This window comes from Kogia breviceps, chromosome 15 (assembly GCF_026419965.1).
Source record: "Kogia breviceps isolate mKogBre1 chromosome 15, mKogBre1 haplotype 1, whole genome shotgun sequence".
NCBI classification, from domain to species: Eukaryota; Metazoa; Chordata; class Mammalia; order Artiodactyla; family Physeteridae; genus Kogia; species Kogia breviceps.
In genome coordinates, this window is record NC_081324.1 from 40,803,200 (window position 1) to 40,817,055 (window position 13,856).

The 13,856-nt window shown below is 38.6% G+C and overlaps 2 protein-coding genes across 4 annotated transcripts in view; one reads left to right on the forward strand and one right to left on the reverse strand.

Annotated features, from left to right (window-relative positions):
• Nucleotides 1-13,856, forward strand: part of ZSCAN30 (zinc finger and SCAN domain containing 30) — a 90,281-nt gene that overhangs the window by 47,596 nt on the left and 28,829 nt on the right. The gene's annotated exons all lie outside the window — the stretch shown is intronic.
• LOC131742929 (zinc finger protein 271) overlaps nt 2,029-13,856 on the reverse strand; it is a 52,421-nt gene continuing 40,593 nt past the window's right edge. For 2 of the 3 annotated variants that reach the window (XM_059041350.2, XM_059041351.2), the window contains exons 2-3: nt 13,214-13,445; nt 2,029-5,006 (exon numbers count right to left, since the gene is read on the reverse strand). In XM_059041350.2, coding sequence (XP_058897333.1) covers nt 2,995-5,006; nt 13,214-13,313 — 2,112 coding nt within the window. In that variant the 5' untranslated portion in view covers nt 13,314-13,445 and the 3' untranslated portion in view covers nt 2,029-2,994. The remainder of the gene's footprint in view (nt 5,007-13,213; nt 13,446-13,856) is intronic. The other variant, XM_059041366.2, reaches the window with a different exon arrangement.

Consider the following 13,856-nt stretch of genomic DNA (forward strand, 5'->3'; position numbering starts at 1 on the left):
TTTTGGTTGTTGTAACTGGCAGGGCAGGGGGAGGATTGCTACTGGTATTTAGTGGAGAAAGGCCAGAAATGATACTTAAAATCCTATAAGCAGAAAAAATAGCCCCCATCCCCAACAAAGGATTATCTGGCCCCAAATGTCAATAGTACTGAGGTTAAGAAACCTTAGGTTAAAGTAGTTTTTGCCAGGTTTCTCCACTGTGGTTACTATTTTTCCCTTCCCATACTCTATTCCTTGGAAGCAAGTCAACAGGTCCAGCCTCTTCTAGGAGTAGGAGGTGGGGATTAAACTCCACATCCTGAGGGGGGAAAATCTACATATATTATTTGAAATTCTTCCATAGGGAAGATTTGTCTCTTCTGCCATACTTCTCAACCTATCATCATGTCTATGCATTTTAGCTCCTCTACTTCTGGACCTTGTGATTTTATTTCCAGACTTCCCAAATAGTTTTCCTTTCTGCTCTTCCTTTTTAGACTCTTCTGAAAGCAGGAGGATGATCATGCCTTTCCCTGGTTCAAAGATCTTAATGGCTTCCCATTACCTTGAGAATAAAATGCAGAAATATGAACTCTATTCCAACCATACCCAACCATACCTAGTACTTTTCTGTTTTACAGATGACACTAAACCCCAGAAAGTTGAAGTGTCTGCTTGTTTAGCATCATTTTTTTTTTTTTTTTTTTTTTTTTTTTTTTTTTTTTTTTTTTTTTTTTGTGTGTGTGTGTGTGTGTGGTATGCGGGCCTCTCACTGTTGTGGCCTCTCCCGTTGCGAAGCACAGGCTCCGGACGCGCAGGCCCAGTGGCCATAGCTCACGGGCTTAGTTGCTCCGCGGCATGTGGGATCTTCCCGGACCAGGGCACGAACCCGTGTCTCCTGCATTGGCAGGCAGACTCTCAACCACTGCGCCACCAGGGAAGCCCTAGCATCATATTTTTTTAATTAAAAATAATTTATATATTTTTATGTTTGTCTGTGTTGGGTCCTCATTACTGTGTGGACTTTCTCTAGTTGTGGCGAGGGGGGGCTACTCTTTGCCGTGATGTACAGGCTTCTCATTGCAGTGGCTTCTCATTGTGGAGCACGGGCTCTAGGCGCACAGGCTCTAGGCACACGGGCTTCAGTAGTTGTGACATGCAGGCTCAGCAGTTGTGGCTTGAGGGCTCTAGAGTGCAGGCTCAGTAGCTGTGGCACATGGGCTTAGTTGCTTCCCAGCATGTGGGATCTTCCCGGACCAGGGCTCAAACCTGTGTCCCCTGCATTGGCAGGCGGATTCTTAACCACTGCGCCACCAGGGAAGCCCTAGCATCACATTTCTTAACTGTCTTTTCTCCTACTTCATTTTAATTTCCGCTTTATTCTTACTCTTTTAAGTACATGCTTCAGTCATTTTCCTAAACACTTAAGCTTGAGAGCAGGAATCATTTTTTCTTCAGCAGCACTCGGTACAGTGCCTGACACTGAATATTTATTGAATTAATGACTAAGCACCATACTCTACATCACTTCTTATATTTTCTTGCTTCTGTGCCTTTGTTGATTATTCCCTCTCTGCCTTTATGCCTCTACTCCTATCCTTCAAAACTCAAATCTCAGGAGCTCCACAAAGCTTTTCCTTTTCTTTCCAATCAGAATTGAACCCTACCTCCTGTGAGCTCTTATAAGCATCTTGCCTAACTTTATGATTATATTAAGCCATATATTTTCTGTATACATCAGCCTTTATCACTGTATAATACATGCTTTTTGGGGACAGTATATTCTTTGTGTATACTACAAAACCTAAAAAATTGCCTTGCACATAATAATTTAACAATGTATGTTAAATTAAAATATTAATTGGATAATTATGGGGGATAGTCAAAGTAAATGATGGTAGCAGGATTTTAACAAATGGTTAATACCACAGAGACAATTTTTCTTATTTTTAAAAACTATTTGTTTTTCAGTTGAAAACATTGTGTACACATGGCATATTATCAATATATATGTCAGAAATCAACAAACAAAACAAAGTCTGATGAATGTTGCCATTAAAAAAAAGATCAATAGGTCTTTTTATTTTTAGACAGAATATGCAATATAGTCATGTGGGTGTTACCTTAGCTAACATTTTTCTTCAATCTATAGATGACAGACAGGATAAACATAGTAGTAGAGAAATATTCACACTTTAACATATGGAATTATATTTTTTTAATTGTTTCACATATTTAGAAACTGTAATTAAATGGTAGTGTTGAAGAAGTAGTTTCAAACCACTAAAGTTTATGGATGGGCTACATTATTAAGAGCAAAATAAATTCACGTTTGCTGTGAACACCACAGGAACTTGAAAACTCACGCTAACTAGGGAAGACCAAAACTTGGCCACCCCCACACAAAAAAAGGATATTTCAGAAAATGGGGCACTAGAGTTATGCAGTTAATAAGTTTAATACCAGAATAGCATAGCATGTTCACACAGAGGGAATTTAATAGCTAATGTTTGCATAAGGTAGGATTCTCCAGCTGTCAGGAGATAAGTGGTATGCAAATTATTAGAGTGAATGCCAATTAAGATATGGGAAGTGTTTAAATTTTCCCTACATTCTTTAAAATAACTTCTCTGATATGCAATAGGTGATCTGGGCTCACTAAAGGTTTGAGATTATAGCACTAATACATTTCCTTCTGAGTTCTGATTGCACACAACACCACACTGATTTTTACAATATCTGATAAGGTTCTGCATTAATATGGTTAGACATTTCTTATGATAAAACCTTCCTCTTGTGCAGTGTTTGAATAAAAGACTAGAGCTTTTCTTACATTACAGCAGATAGAAATTTTTTCCATTGTTTCTGACATTCAGTAAAAAATTTTTCACATTGAAGGTTTTCCAACAACTCACAGGATTCCTCCTCAGAATTTTTCTTTAGTAATGTCTGAGCTCTGAGTTAAACTTTCATTATAAAAACTGAATTAATGTTTTCTCTCTAGTGTGTGTTTTTTTAATGTAGCACAAGAGTTGAGCATTGATTAAAACCTTTTTCATAATCATCCATAGCATTCATAAGATTTTCTTCTGGCAGAGTGTCTCTGGTACTGAATAAAGTTGGTGTATACACTAAAGGTTTTCCCATATTCATCACATTTAGAGTGTCTTCCCCAGAATGGACTTTCTCATGATTAATAAGATCAGAGAGTTGGCTAAAATTTCTGCTGCACTGAACACACCTGTGGGGTTTCTCTCCAATGTGGATTCTCTGGTGTTCAGTAAGATCAGTGCATGTGCTAAAGGCTTTCCCAGACACATCACATTTATATGGATTTTCATTAGTGTGGATTCTTTGATGGTTAATAAGATCAGAGCGCCGACTAAAGCTTTTGCCACATTGATCACATGGATATGGTTTCTCCCCAGTGTGGATCCTCTGATGTAGGACAAGAGCTGAGCACTGACTGAAAGCCTTCCCACATTCATTACATTTATATGGCTTTTCCCCAGTGTGGATCCTCTGGTGCTTGATAAGGTCGGAGTTCTGACTGAAACTTTTGCTGCACTGTGTGCATGGATATGGTTTTTCTCCAGTGTGAATTCTCTGATGAAGAATAAGGTCAGAACTCTGACTGAACGCTTTCTCACAACAATCACAATGATAGGGTTTTTCCCCAGAGTGTACTCTCTGATGTTTAGTGAGGTCTGAGCTTTGACTAAAACTTTTATTGCACTGATTACATGCATACGGTTTCTCTCCAGTGTGTATTCTCTGATGTTTCACAAGGTCTGAACGACGACTAAAACTTTTAGTACAATCACTACATGGATAGGGTTTCTCTCCAGTGTGGATTCTCTGATGCAGAATAAGGTTTGAGCTTTGACTAAAGGTTTTCCCACACTCATCACATTCATAGGGCTTCTCGCCTGTATGAATTCTATGATGTTTAATAAGGTCTGATCTTCGACTAAACATTTTACTGCACTGGTTACACGGGTAAGGCTTCTCTCCAGTGTGAATTCGTTGATGATTAACAAGATCTGAAAGTCTACTGAAGGTTTTGCTACACTGATTACATGGATAGGGTTTCTCTCCAGTGTGAATTCTCTGATGCAGAATAAGGACTGAGCTCTGATTAAAAGCTTTCCCACATTCATTACATTTATAGGGTTTCTCTCCTGTGTGGATCCTTCGATGTTTAATAAGGTCTGAGTTCTGACTGAAACTTTTGCTACACTGATTACATGGATATGGTTTCTCTCCAGTGTGGATTCTCTGATGTAGAATAAGATCTGAGCTCTGACTGAAGGCTTTTCCACACACATCACATTTATATGGTTTCTCACCAGTATGGATTCTTTGATGTTTTATAACATCAGAACTCTGACTAAAATGTTTGTTACACTGGTTACATGTATAAGGCTTCTCTCCAGTATGTATTCTTTGATGTTTAACCAGGTCTGAGCGCTGGCTAAAACTCTTGCTACAATGACTGCACTGATAGGGTTTTTCTCCTGTATGTATTCTCTGATGTATAATAAGATCAGAGCTCTGACTGAAGGCTTTCCCACATTCATCACATTTGTAAGGTTTTTCACCAGTGTGGACTCTTTGATGTTTAATAAGGTCTGAGCTCCGACGGAAACTTTTAATACACCAATTACAAGGATAGGGTTTCTCCCCAGTATGAATTCTCTGATGCAGAACCAGGGCTGAGCTCACATTAAAGGCCTTTCCACACTCACTACATTCATAGGGTTTCTCCCAGTGGGTTCTTCGATGCCTAATAAGGCCTGTACTACAAGCAAAGTTTTGCCCACATTCATCACAGTTATGTTGTCTTCTTTTGAAGAGGTTCTGATCCTTTTCATTGAATTTATCCCCAAATCCACAGAATTCTCTGCATTCAGAATCCTGGAGAACATCATCTCTGGGGTTACCAGACTCTTCAGTCAATGGTTCAATTTTTGCTGTAATTTCTTCCTCAAATGCCAGCTCTCCAACCTTGGCCTTAGTCTCACCATCTAGAACAATAAAATACAAATGGAATGTGTTCTCCATACTGTAAGAAAGTTTCAGGTGAAATAGATTAGTATTTTCCTATGAAAATACTGAAAATTATTTTCTGAGAGGGAAACTAAGAAGAATCAACAAGTAATGGATAATTGTTTATTGAAGTGGCTTATCAGATATGTTCTGTATATGTCTGTCACAGGAGATCTGGGAATACTGAAACCTAATTACAGTGATTAGGAAGGTTTGACTATATTAGAGCTAATACATAAACAACTTACTGACATATATAAAGTAGGCAGAATGAATGAATACTTGGGTGAAGGAGTGGGGGAGGAGGTGAAAGAGAGGGAGAGGAGGAGGAGGCAGTGGCAGCCAGGCTGTCACTGTGAGTGTATATCAACCAGGCTGGTCACATGTTGTCATTAGGGGAAAGAAAGAAGCATCAAGCCCAGGAATGATTACAAAAGAAGCCTGGATTTTCAAAAATAGGTCTATATAGTCCTCCACCTATTTTGCCCTGATTATTAGAAGGAAGTGGCCTAGAAAATATGATCCTTTTGGGAACAGCCATATTCAGTGACCAAACTTCCTTACTTAGGTATGTGGACCAGAAAAAGTTTAGGGAGGTAGGATCAGAAATCTCTTGAGGTTTTTTTTTTTTTTTTTTTTTTTTTTGCGGTACGTGGGCCTCTCACTGTTGTGGCGTCTCCCGTTGTGGAGCACAGGCTCCGGACGCGCAGGCTCAGCGGCCATGCCTCACGGGCCCAGCCGCTTCGTGGCACGTGGGATCTTCCCGGACCAGGGCACAAACCCATGTCCCCTGCATCGGCAGGTGGACTCTCAACCACTGTGCCACCAGGGAAGCCCTCTTTTGAGTTGATTTTTGAGGAGATTATTCCTCTGCTCAACAATACCAGAGGTCTGTAATGGTAGAGAACATGGGAGCTCCACTGAAATTCTTGAGACTATCAGTCCATTATTAAGTGGTGTTTACTATAAAAGGCACACCATTCTCAGACTGCAAATGGTCTAGAGAGCTGAAAACATGACAAAGATTAATTTCAAGGGCTAAAGTCCAAAATCCCAAGCCTCCAAGTGGAGGCATATCCTCTTTGCCAAAGGCAAAGGGTACTGGAAAAAGTAAAGTATTGCGGTAAATCTAAATGTGTATGTACTGAATGATATAAGCAATATGAATGTCTCATGGATTTTACAATATATACTTAGAGTTAAAATATATGGCAAAAATAGCACAAGAGGAGGGAGGTAAATAGAACTAAAATATTACAAGGTCTTTGAGTTATCCTAGAAATAATAAATTAAGATAAACTGTAATAAATCATATGTGTATGCTGTAACTTCTAAGGCAGCCTTTTTCAACTAGGGTTCCACAAGAAAATAATTTGCCTGACTATTTTCTTAATTCCCCCAACGATGGTAGATAGCAAGTAAATCAATAGATGTACAGGAGAAACATTAATATGTAACTTACAGTGGATGCCTTAGAGCATTTTGGCTTAATTCTCTCACAGAATTACATTTGAGAAAGGCTGCTATTAGGTGACAATTAAATAACAATAAAATGATGTATAAACAAGAAGCTAATAGAGAAAAAAACGGAAAAACAAAATACTTGATAACATCATTAAATTAGGCACAAAGGGAGAAAAAAGAAAAACAAAAAAGAAACAAAATATGGGAAAATAACAAAAAATAAGATGGTACGTTTAAATCTAAACATCAACTATGTTACATGTAAATTAACTACTTCAATAAAAAGCAAAGAAAGACCAACAGCTAACATCATACTTAATGGTTAAACATTAAATGCTTTTCTCCTAGGAACAAGGGAGGAAAACAAGGATGCCCTCTCTTAACTACTTTTATTCAATATTGTACAACTTTTATTCAATATTCATAGAAAATGCAATATGACATGAAAAATAAATGAGGCATACAAGAAGTCAAACTGTCTTACAGACTACACAGTCACGTATACAGAAAATCCTAAAGTGTCTTTAAAAAGTTATTGGGCTTCCCTGGTGGCGCAGTGGTTGAGAACCCGCCTGCCGATGCAGGGGACACGGGTTCGTGACCCGGTCCGGGAAGATCCCACATGCCCCGGAGCGGCTGGGCCTGTGAGCCAGGGCCACTGAGCCTGCGCGTCCGGAGTCTGCGCTCCGCAACGGGAGAGACCACAACAGTGAGAAGCCCGCGTAACGCAAAAAAAATAAAAAATAAAAAATAAAAAATAAAAAGTTATTAGAACTTGTAAATAGTTTTATTAGTGCAATACACAAAACCTGATTGTATTTCTGTATACTAGCAATGAACAATAAGAACCTAAAATTGAAAACAATTTTTTCAATTGCACCAAAAAAATGAAACACTTAGAAACAAATTCAATGAAATATGTGCAATATCTGCATAATTAAAACTACAACATGTTGAGAGAAATTAAAGATCTAATAAATCGAAATATATGCCATCATTTACGTATAGGAAGATTTAATATAGTTAAAGTGATGAAATTCTCCCCAAATTGATCTATGGATTCAATGCAACCCCAATCAAAATCTCAGCAGGCCTTTTCGTAGAAACTGACAAACCGATTCTAAACTTTGTGTAGAAAGGCACAGAAGGGTCTAAACAATTTTGAAAAAGAAGAACAAAATTAGAGAACTTATACTCCCTGATTTCAAGTTTTACTACAAAGCTACAGTAATCAAGGCAGCAAGGTACTGGCATAGGATAGACATATCCATTAATGGAATAGAACAGAGTCTATAAATAGATCCAAACATGTATGTAAAACTGATCTTCAACAAAGTTGCCCATATAATTCAAGGGTGAAAGGGTAGTCTCTTTTCAAAAAGTGTTACAACTGGATATCATAATAACAAAAATTAACTCTCTTCTCTTATGCTATACACAAAAATTAACTAGAAATGTAATATAAACCTAAATATAAAAGCTAAAACTATAAAACTTCTAGAAGAAAGCAAAGCATAGATGACTAAAATTAATGCACAGAACTGAGAAAATAAATCTGTGTTGTTTAAGCCACACAGTCTGTGGTTTTGTTATAGCCCTAGCAGGCAAATGCAGCATGTTTTTGAACTTTATACATTTATGGAATCATACCACATGTATTCTGTGACTTGTTTTTTTTTACTCAACATTATGTTTGGAAGATTCATCCAGTCATGTGTGTAGCTGTAGTCCTTTCACGTTCACTATTATAGTGTGACATATAACACAAGTGATTTATCCATTCTTCTTCAATGGATAAGAACATTTTGCTATTTCAAACAATGCTGATATGAATATGCTGGTACGTCTATCTTGATACACATATGCAAATGTTTTTCTAGGTTACATAAATTTAGGATCAGAACATTTTGCTATTTCAAACAATGCTGATATGAATATGCTGGTACGTCTATCTTGATACACATATGCAAATGTTTTTCTAGGTTACATAAATTTAGGATCAGAACTGTTAGGTCTTCAACTAGACTTTTCCAAAGTGGTTAAGCCAATTCACACTTCCATCAGGTGTATATAGTTCACATTGTTCTATATTCTAACCAACATCAAGTCTATTCTCTTTTTAACCCAATGCAATCAGGCTTTTATCTCTGTAACTCCATCAAAACTACACTTATTAAAGTCCCTAATATGCTCTATCTTGACAAATCCAGTGGTCAGTTTTCAATCTTATTCTTGATTTGTTTGACATAGTTGACTACTCTCTTAAATCATTTGCTTTCTTCCAGCTAACTTACCTTTCTCCTGCTCTCCATACAACAGTCAGAGTGATCTTTACAGGTTATCCTGTGTAAAGAGTTCCAATGGTTTCCCAAGTCCTTACCGTGACTTAGAAGATTCCATACGATCTGGTCCCTTTCTTTCTTTCTGCCCTCATTTCATTCTAAACCACCCCTATCACCTGTCTACCCCAGGCTTATTACTCTGTTCCTGCTATATCTATGGGCCTCTGACTTTTGCTATTCCCTCCACCTGGAAGACTCTTCTCTCAGATGGTTACATGGCTTATTCTTTCACTTTGGTTATCTCTCTAACCAACTGTTACCACCTCAGAAAGGCACAATGCTTGCTGGGACCTGTATTTTTGAGGCAACAGATACCATAGTAAATGTGCTGAAATGACCAATCTGAGTAACTTGCACAGTTGCTACTTTTGAGTGAGGCTTAGAGTAAAAAAACGTTCTGCAGTAGGACCATGTTGCAATGCAAGCTGTCCTGTCACATGACCCTTATTAACCAGGATAACCAATGGTATTGGAAGTGTCTGCAGCAGTCATGGTTGCTGTATGAAGCCTCTTGCAAGCCTCTACAAGAGAACCACACTGGAGTAAGGCCATACTGTCTTCTGCCAACAATTTTCTAAGTGAAAAGCAGATCCTGGCTTGCTCTGGGGCACTAACAGAAACTTAATGCTTGACCACAGGGCACCAAATAACTACTGCAAACTGACCACTATGTATTAGTTGTTATTTGACCCATCAATTCATAAAATTGAACATACAAACCAGTATTCCATTATAAAAGCATATCTGGAAGACAAGTAAATTCCATGTGCTAGTGACTCAGATTCCCATAGTACTTGTTCCTACTGCCCCACTACCTCTCCCCCTCAACCTATATTCATGGCCCTATGGGAATTCCCTATTACCAGTTAACAGAGGAGGAAAATGTACAGAACTGGTTTGTAGGTGGGCCTGCCCAGTGTGTGGGCACCACCTGAAAGTGAGTACCTTTCACTTACAACCCACTCAGGGGTGGCCTTAAACATGCTGGTAAAGGCAAATCCTTCCAGTGGGCAGAATTTCAGGTATACACCTGATTGTCTTCTTTCCATGGAAGGCAATATAGCCTAAGATACATGTATATACTGATCCATGGATAGTGACTAATGGGTTATTTGATTAGTTAGGTACCTGGAAAGAACAAGATTGGAAGACAAGAAATAAGAATTCTGGAGGAAAAGTATGAGGATGAACCAAAGAATGAATATGTTTGTGGCCCATGTGAATCCTCACCAAAGGGCATCCACTGTGGAAAAGCCTCTCAATTAGAAGGATGGACTTGGTGATCCATATTATGTCAATCAGCTTTTTTACCAATGTTTGCCCAATGGACTCATGTACAAAGAGGTCATGGCAGCAGGGATGGAGGCTATATATGGGCTCAACAATATGGACCTCCACTTATCAAGGTTGATATGACTATAATCATTGCTATGTGCCCAAGTAGCCAACTGCTAAGACCCTAGTAAGGTACCATTCCCTAGAGAGGAACCAGCTAGCCACCTGGGGACAGATTCATTACATCTGACCCCTTTTATTATGGAAAGGGCAGCAACTTCAAAGGACTAAATACATAGTCTAGATACAAATTTGCATTGACTTAAGAGAATGCCGTATTTATTATCATGGTATTCTCTATAATATTACCTCCAAAGGAGTCATTTTACAGGGAAGGAAGTTAAGCAATGAGCTCATACACATATGATTCATGGGTTTTACCACATGTCCCATCATCCAGAAGTAAGTGGATTGTGATAATGGTGGAATGACTAAATGTAGGCTCAGTTACAGTACAAGCTAGACAACAACAGCTTGATAAGTCTGGGGTGCTGTCATACAGGATGCAATACATGCATTAAACTAAAGGGTGATAAACAGTGTTGTCTTCCCCATGGCCATAATACATGGGTATAGGAACGAAGGGTGGTAGAGAAAGTAATAATGTATCTTCTTACTATATACCTCACAATCCACTTATATTATTTTTGCTTCCTCTCCCTATGATCTTGGTGGGTTCAAGGTTCTGATTCTCAAAGGAAAAATACTTCTACCATGGGACAAAGTCATAATTTTGTTAAATTTGAAGTTGAGACTGCGTCCTGCTTCAGTATTTTGGGCTCCTCAAACTGCCAAACCAGCCCACAGAGATGGGGTCACTCTACCAGCCAGAATGACTGATACCAGTCACCAGTGGGGAAATGGCTGCTGCTACTGGAACTCAGAGGACTCAGTGGGGGTGCCTCGTAGTTCTCTCATGTCTAATAGGCCCAGTCAATGGTTCATGGAAGTAACCTGTAAGAGACAGGATCACCAAGGACTCAGGTCATCTAGAAAAGGTTTATTTTATTTGACTAGATAAAGAACTCTGTGCCACTGAGATTCTGGCAGAAGGTAAGGGCAATATGGAGTGGGTGATGGAAGAGGATAGTTATGACTGTCAGCTTAGGCTTTGTGTATGCTGTTCTCCATCCCTTGTTGATTTCTGTAATCCTTCCCATCCTCTTTATGAAACTTTGAATTACCCAATTTGAATGTGCCATCTGTTTCCTGCCAGAATCCTGACTGATACATCTTCTATAACCATTATCACTATCTGATACTACACTGTATATTTATATATTTCCTATTTCCCCTACTAGAATGTAAAGTCCTTGAGGGCAAAGCCTTCTCTAATTAGTTCACTGCAACATCCCCAGAACTTAGAACAGTGGCTGGTACAAAATAAACCTTCAATAACTAATAATATTATATTAATGGTTAATAATCATTAATAAGTTATGATCTTATGAACTAATAAACATTTATCAACAATAAATATTTGTTGAACAGTTAATTAAATGATTTGAAGGATACATTAATATATTAATGTATCCAATGACTAACTCTAAATGGTGGAGTTGTAGGTTATTAAAATTTCTATTTTGTGCCTCTCTATATTTTATAAATGCACTTTAATATAATTATATTTCTTTATCATAAAAAATGTTATTTTATACACACTCTAAGAGATACAAACACGTATAGTATGTATGTCAATTTATGTAAAACAACAAGGAGGAGGCAGTAATTCTCAGTGATTCTCAGGAAAGAAGAGAGCTAGATGCCTTAAAATAGACTCTTAAGGAAAAACAAATTCTAAATACAGGAGAGAGAAACTAAATAAAATAAAATAACAGATACTCCAAAACTAAAGACAGGCAAAAGATTTAGAGTAAAAGAAAAGGACAACAGATGGTTAATTTCATAGGCAAAACAGCAGTAATGGGAAGACCAATATCAAAAAGCAGCAAAATATGATGTGGAAATGAGAGCCTGCAGAACATCTGAACAAAGTTGGCACCAAGATTATCTTACTAAAAATAACAGTGACTACCATTCGTAAAGAATTTACTACCAGCCAGGTATGTGCTCAGAGCCGTATATATGGAATCTTATCTAGTGCTTGTGGTATCTGTTATAATATTAATGGACCCCAATGATCCTATCTCCTAATATCTATATCCTTGTGTAGTTTTCTTCCACAATGACTCTGGAATTGGTCATGTGACTTGCTTTCGTCAATGAGATAATAGCAAATGTAATGCAAACATAGGTTAGAAAAGTGCTTAGCATCCCTCTCTCTTTTTAAAGACTAGCTGCCCTGTGAAAAAGTCTAGGCTAGCCTGCCGGAGATACGTGACCCAAGCTATAGCCAGCACCAACAGCTGGACACGTTCTGATTGATACCAACATAGACCCTGGCCCTAGTTGAGCTTGAGTGATTCCAGAAGAAAACTGCCCAGCTGAATCCAGCCCAAGCCGATGACCTACAGAACCATAAGAAAACAACGTGGTTGAAAAATGTCTTAGTGTTTTAGGTCACTAAGTTTCGGGGTCCTTTATTATGGAGTAATAGATAGACACAACCCTCAAAATAACTTCCAAGGCATGAGTTATTATACACTTACAAAGTGAGGAAACAGGTTTATTTTTTTTAAATGTAAGTAACTTACTGAAGCTAGTAAATGACAAAGCTAGTATTTGAATCCAGGTGTCAGACTCCAAAACTTAACTATGCCCCGGGAGTACATGAGAAAGATGACTTGAAAAGATTTTAAAGGGCAAATACCTAACACTGACAGATTGGTAATAAGGTGATTATAATGGGACAAATGGATGACACTGGGGACTTAAGGAGAGGAAGGAAAACCAAGAGAATTTGATTACAGAATGTACAATAAAGCCATGGGCTTGGAGCACAAAAGAAATGGTACTGCCTAATACAGTGGGGGCTAGGCAATGAGGAATACCAATAGCACTTGAAGACACTAACACAGCAAAGTAACACGGCACCAATCCCCACCCCACCCAAACCACTAAGAAAGATACACACTGCTTCTCACCTGACAGAAGGTAGTGTTCTTGAGCTTCATAATTGATTTGGATCTCCATGGACTGCCACTGGACACGTGACACCTCAGGGAGCAAATGGAGATTTACCATTTCCTCACCAAGCTTTTCTTGTCCACGTAGGAGTCTGAGACCTGGAGGCAACTGGGCACCACTGGACTTGGAAGGGAATCATTGTGGAGACTGGAGATATAAGTTCTGAGACTAGACCACCAGAAACATCCTCTAGATATAGAAGAAGTTAAAGAGAAAACAAAATCTCATTTAACTTTCAAGCGCTTTTCTTTCAAATTTACTACGCTTCTTTCCCTATCATTCAGGAGTCAGGCATCACCCCTCTTGGACATACATTCTCCATTCCAAATCTAGAGATCTTCAAAGATAATCCGGGGGTTAATGCTACCAAAATCAGGATATAACTGTAAAGATAAGGCAGGGGAGGGAATTTCAGAATTTTGCTCTAGGTTAGCTCTATGTTAGTCGCTGCCCCTCCTACACCGAAATGACACTACTGATCCATCGTCATGATCTGTCTCTCCCTCCTTCCGTTCTTCTCACACTCACGCATTCGTCCGCTGATTCGTGTGAATGCATCCAAGCTCTGGATTCCACCCGCCCCCAAAGTTTCTGGTGTTC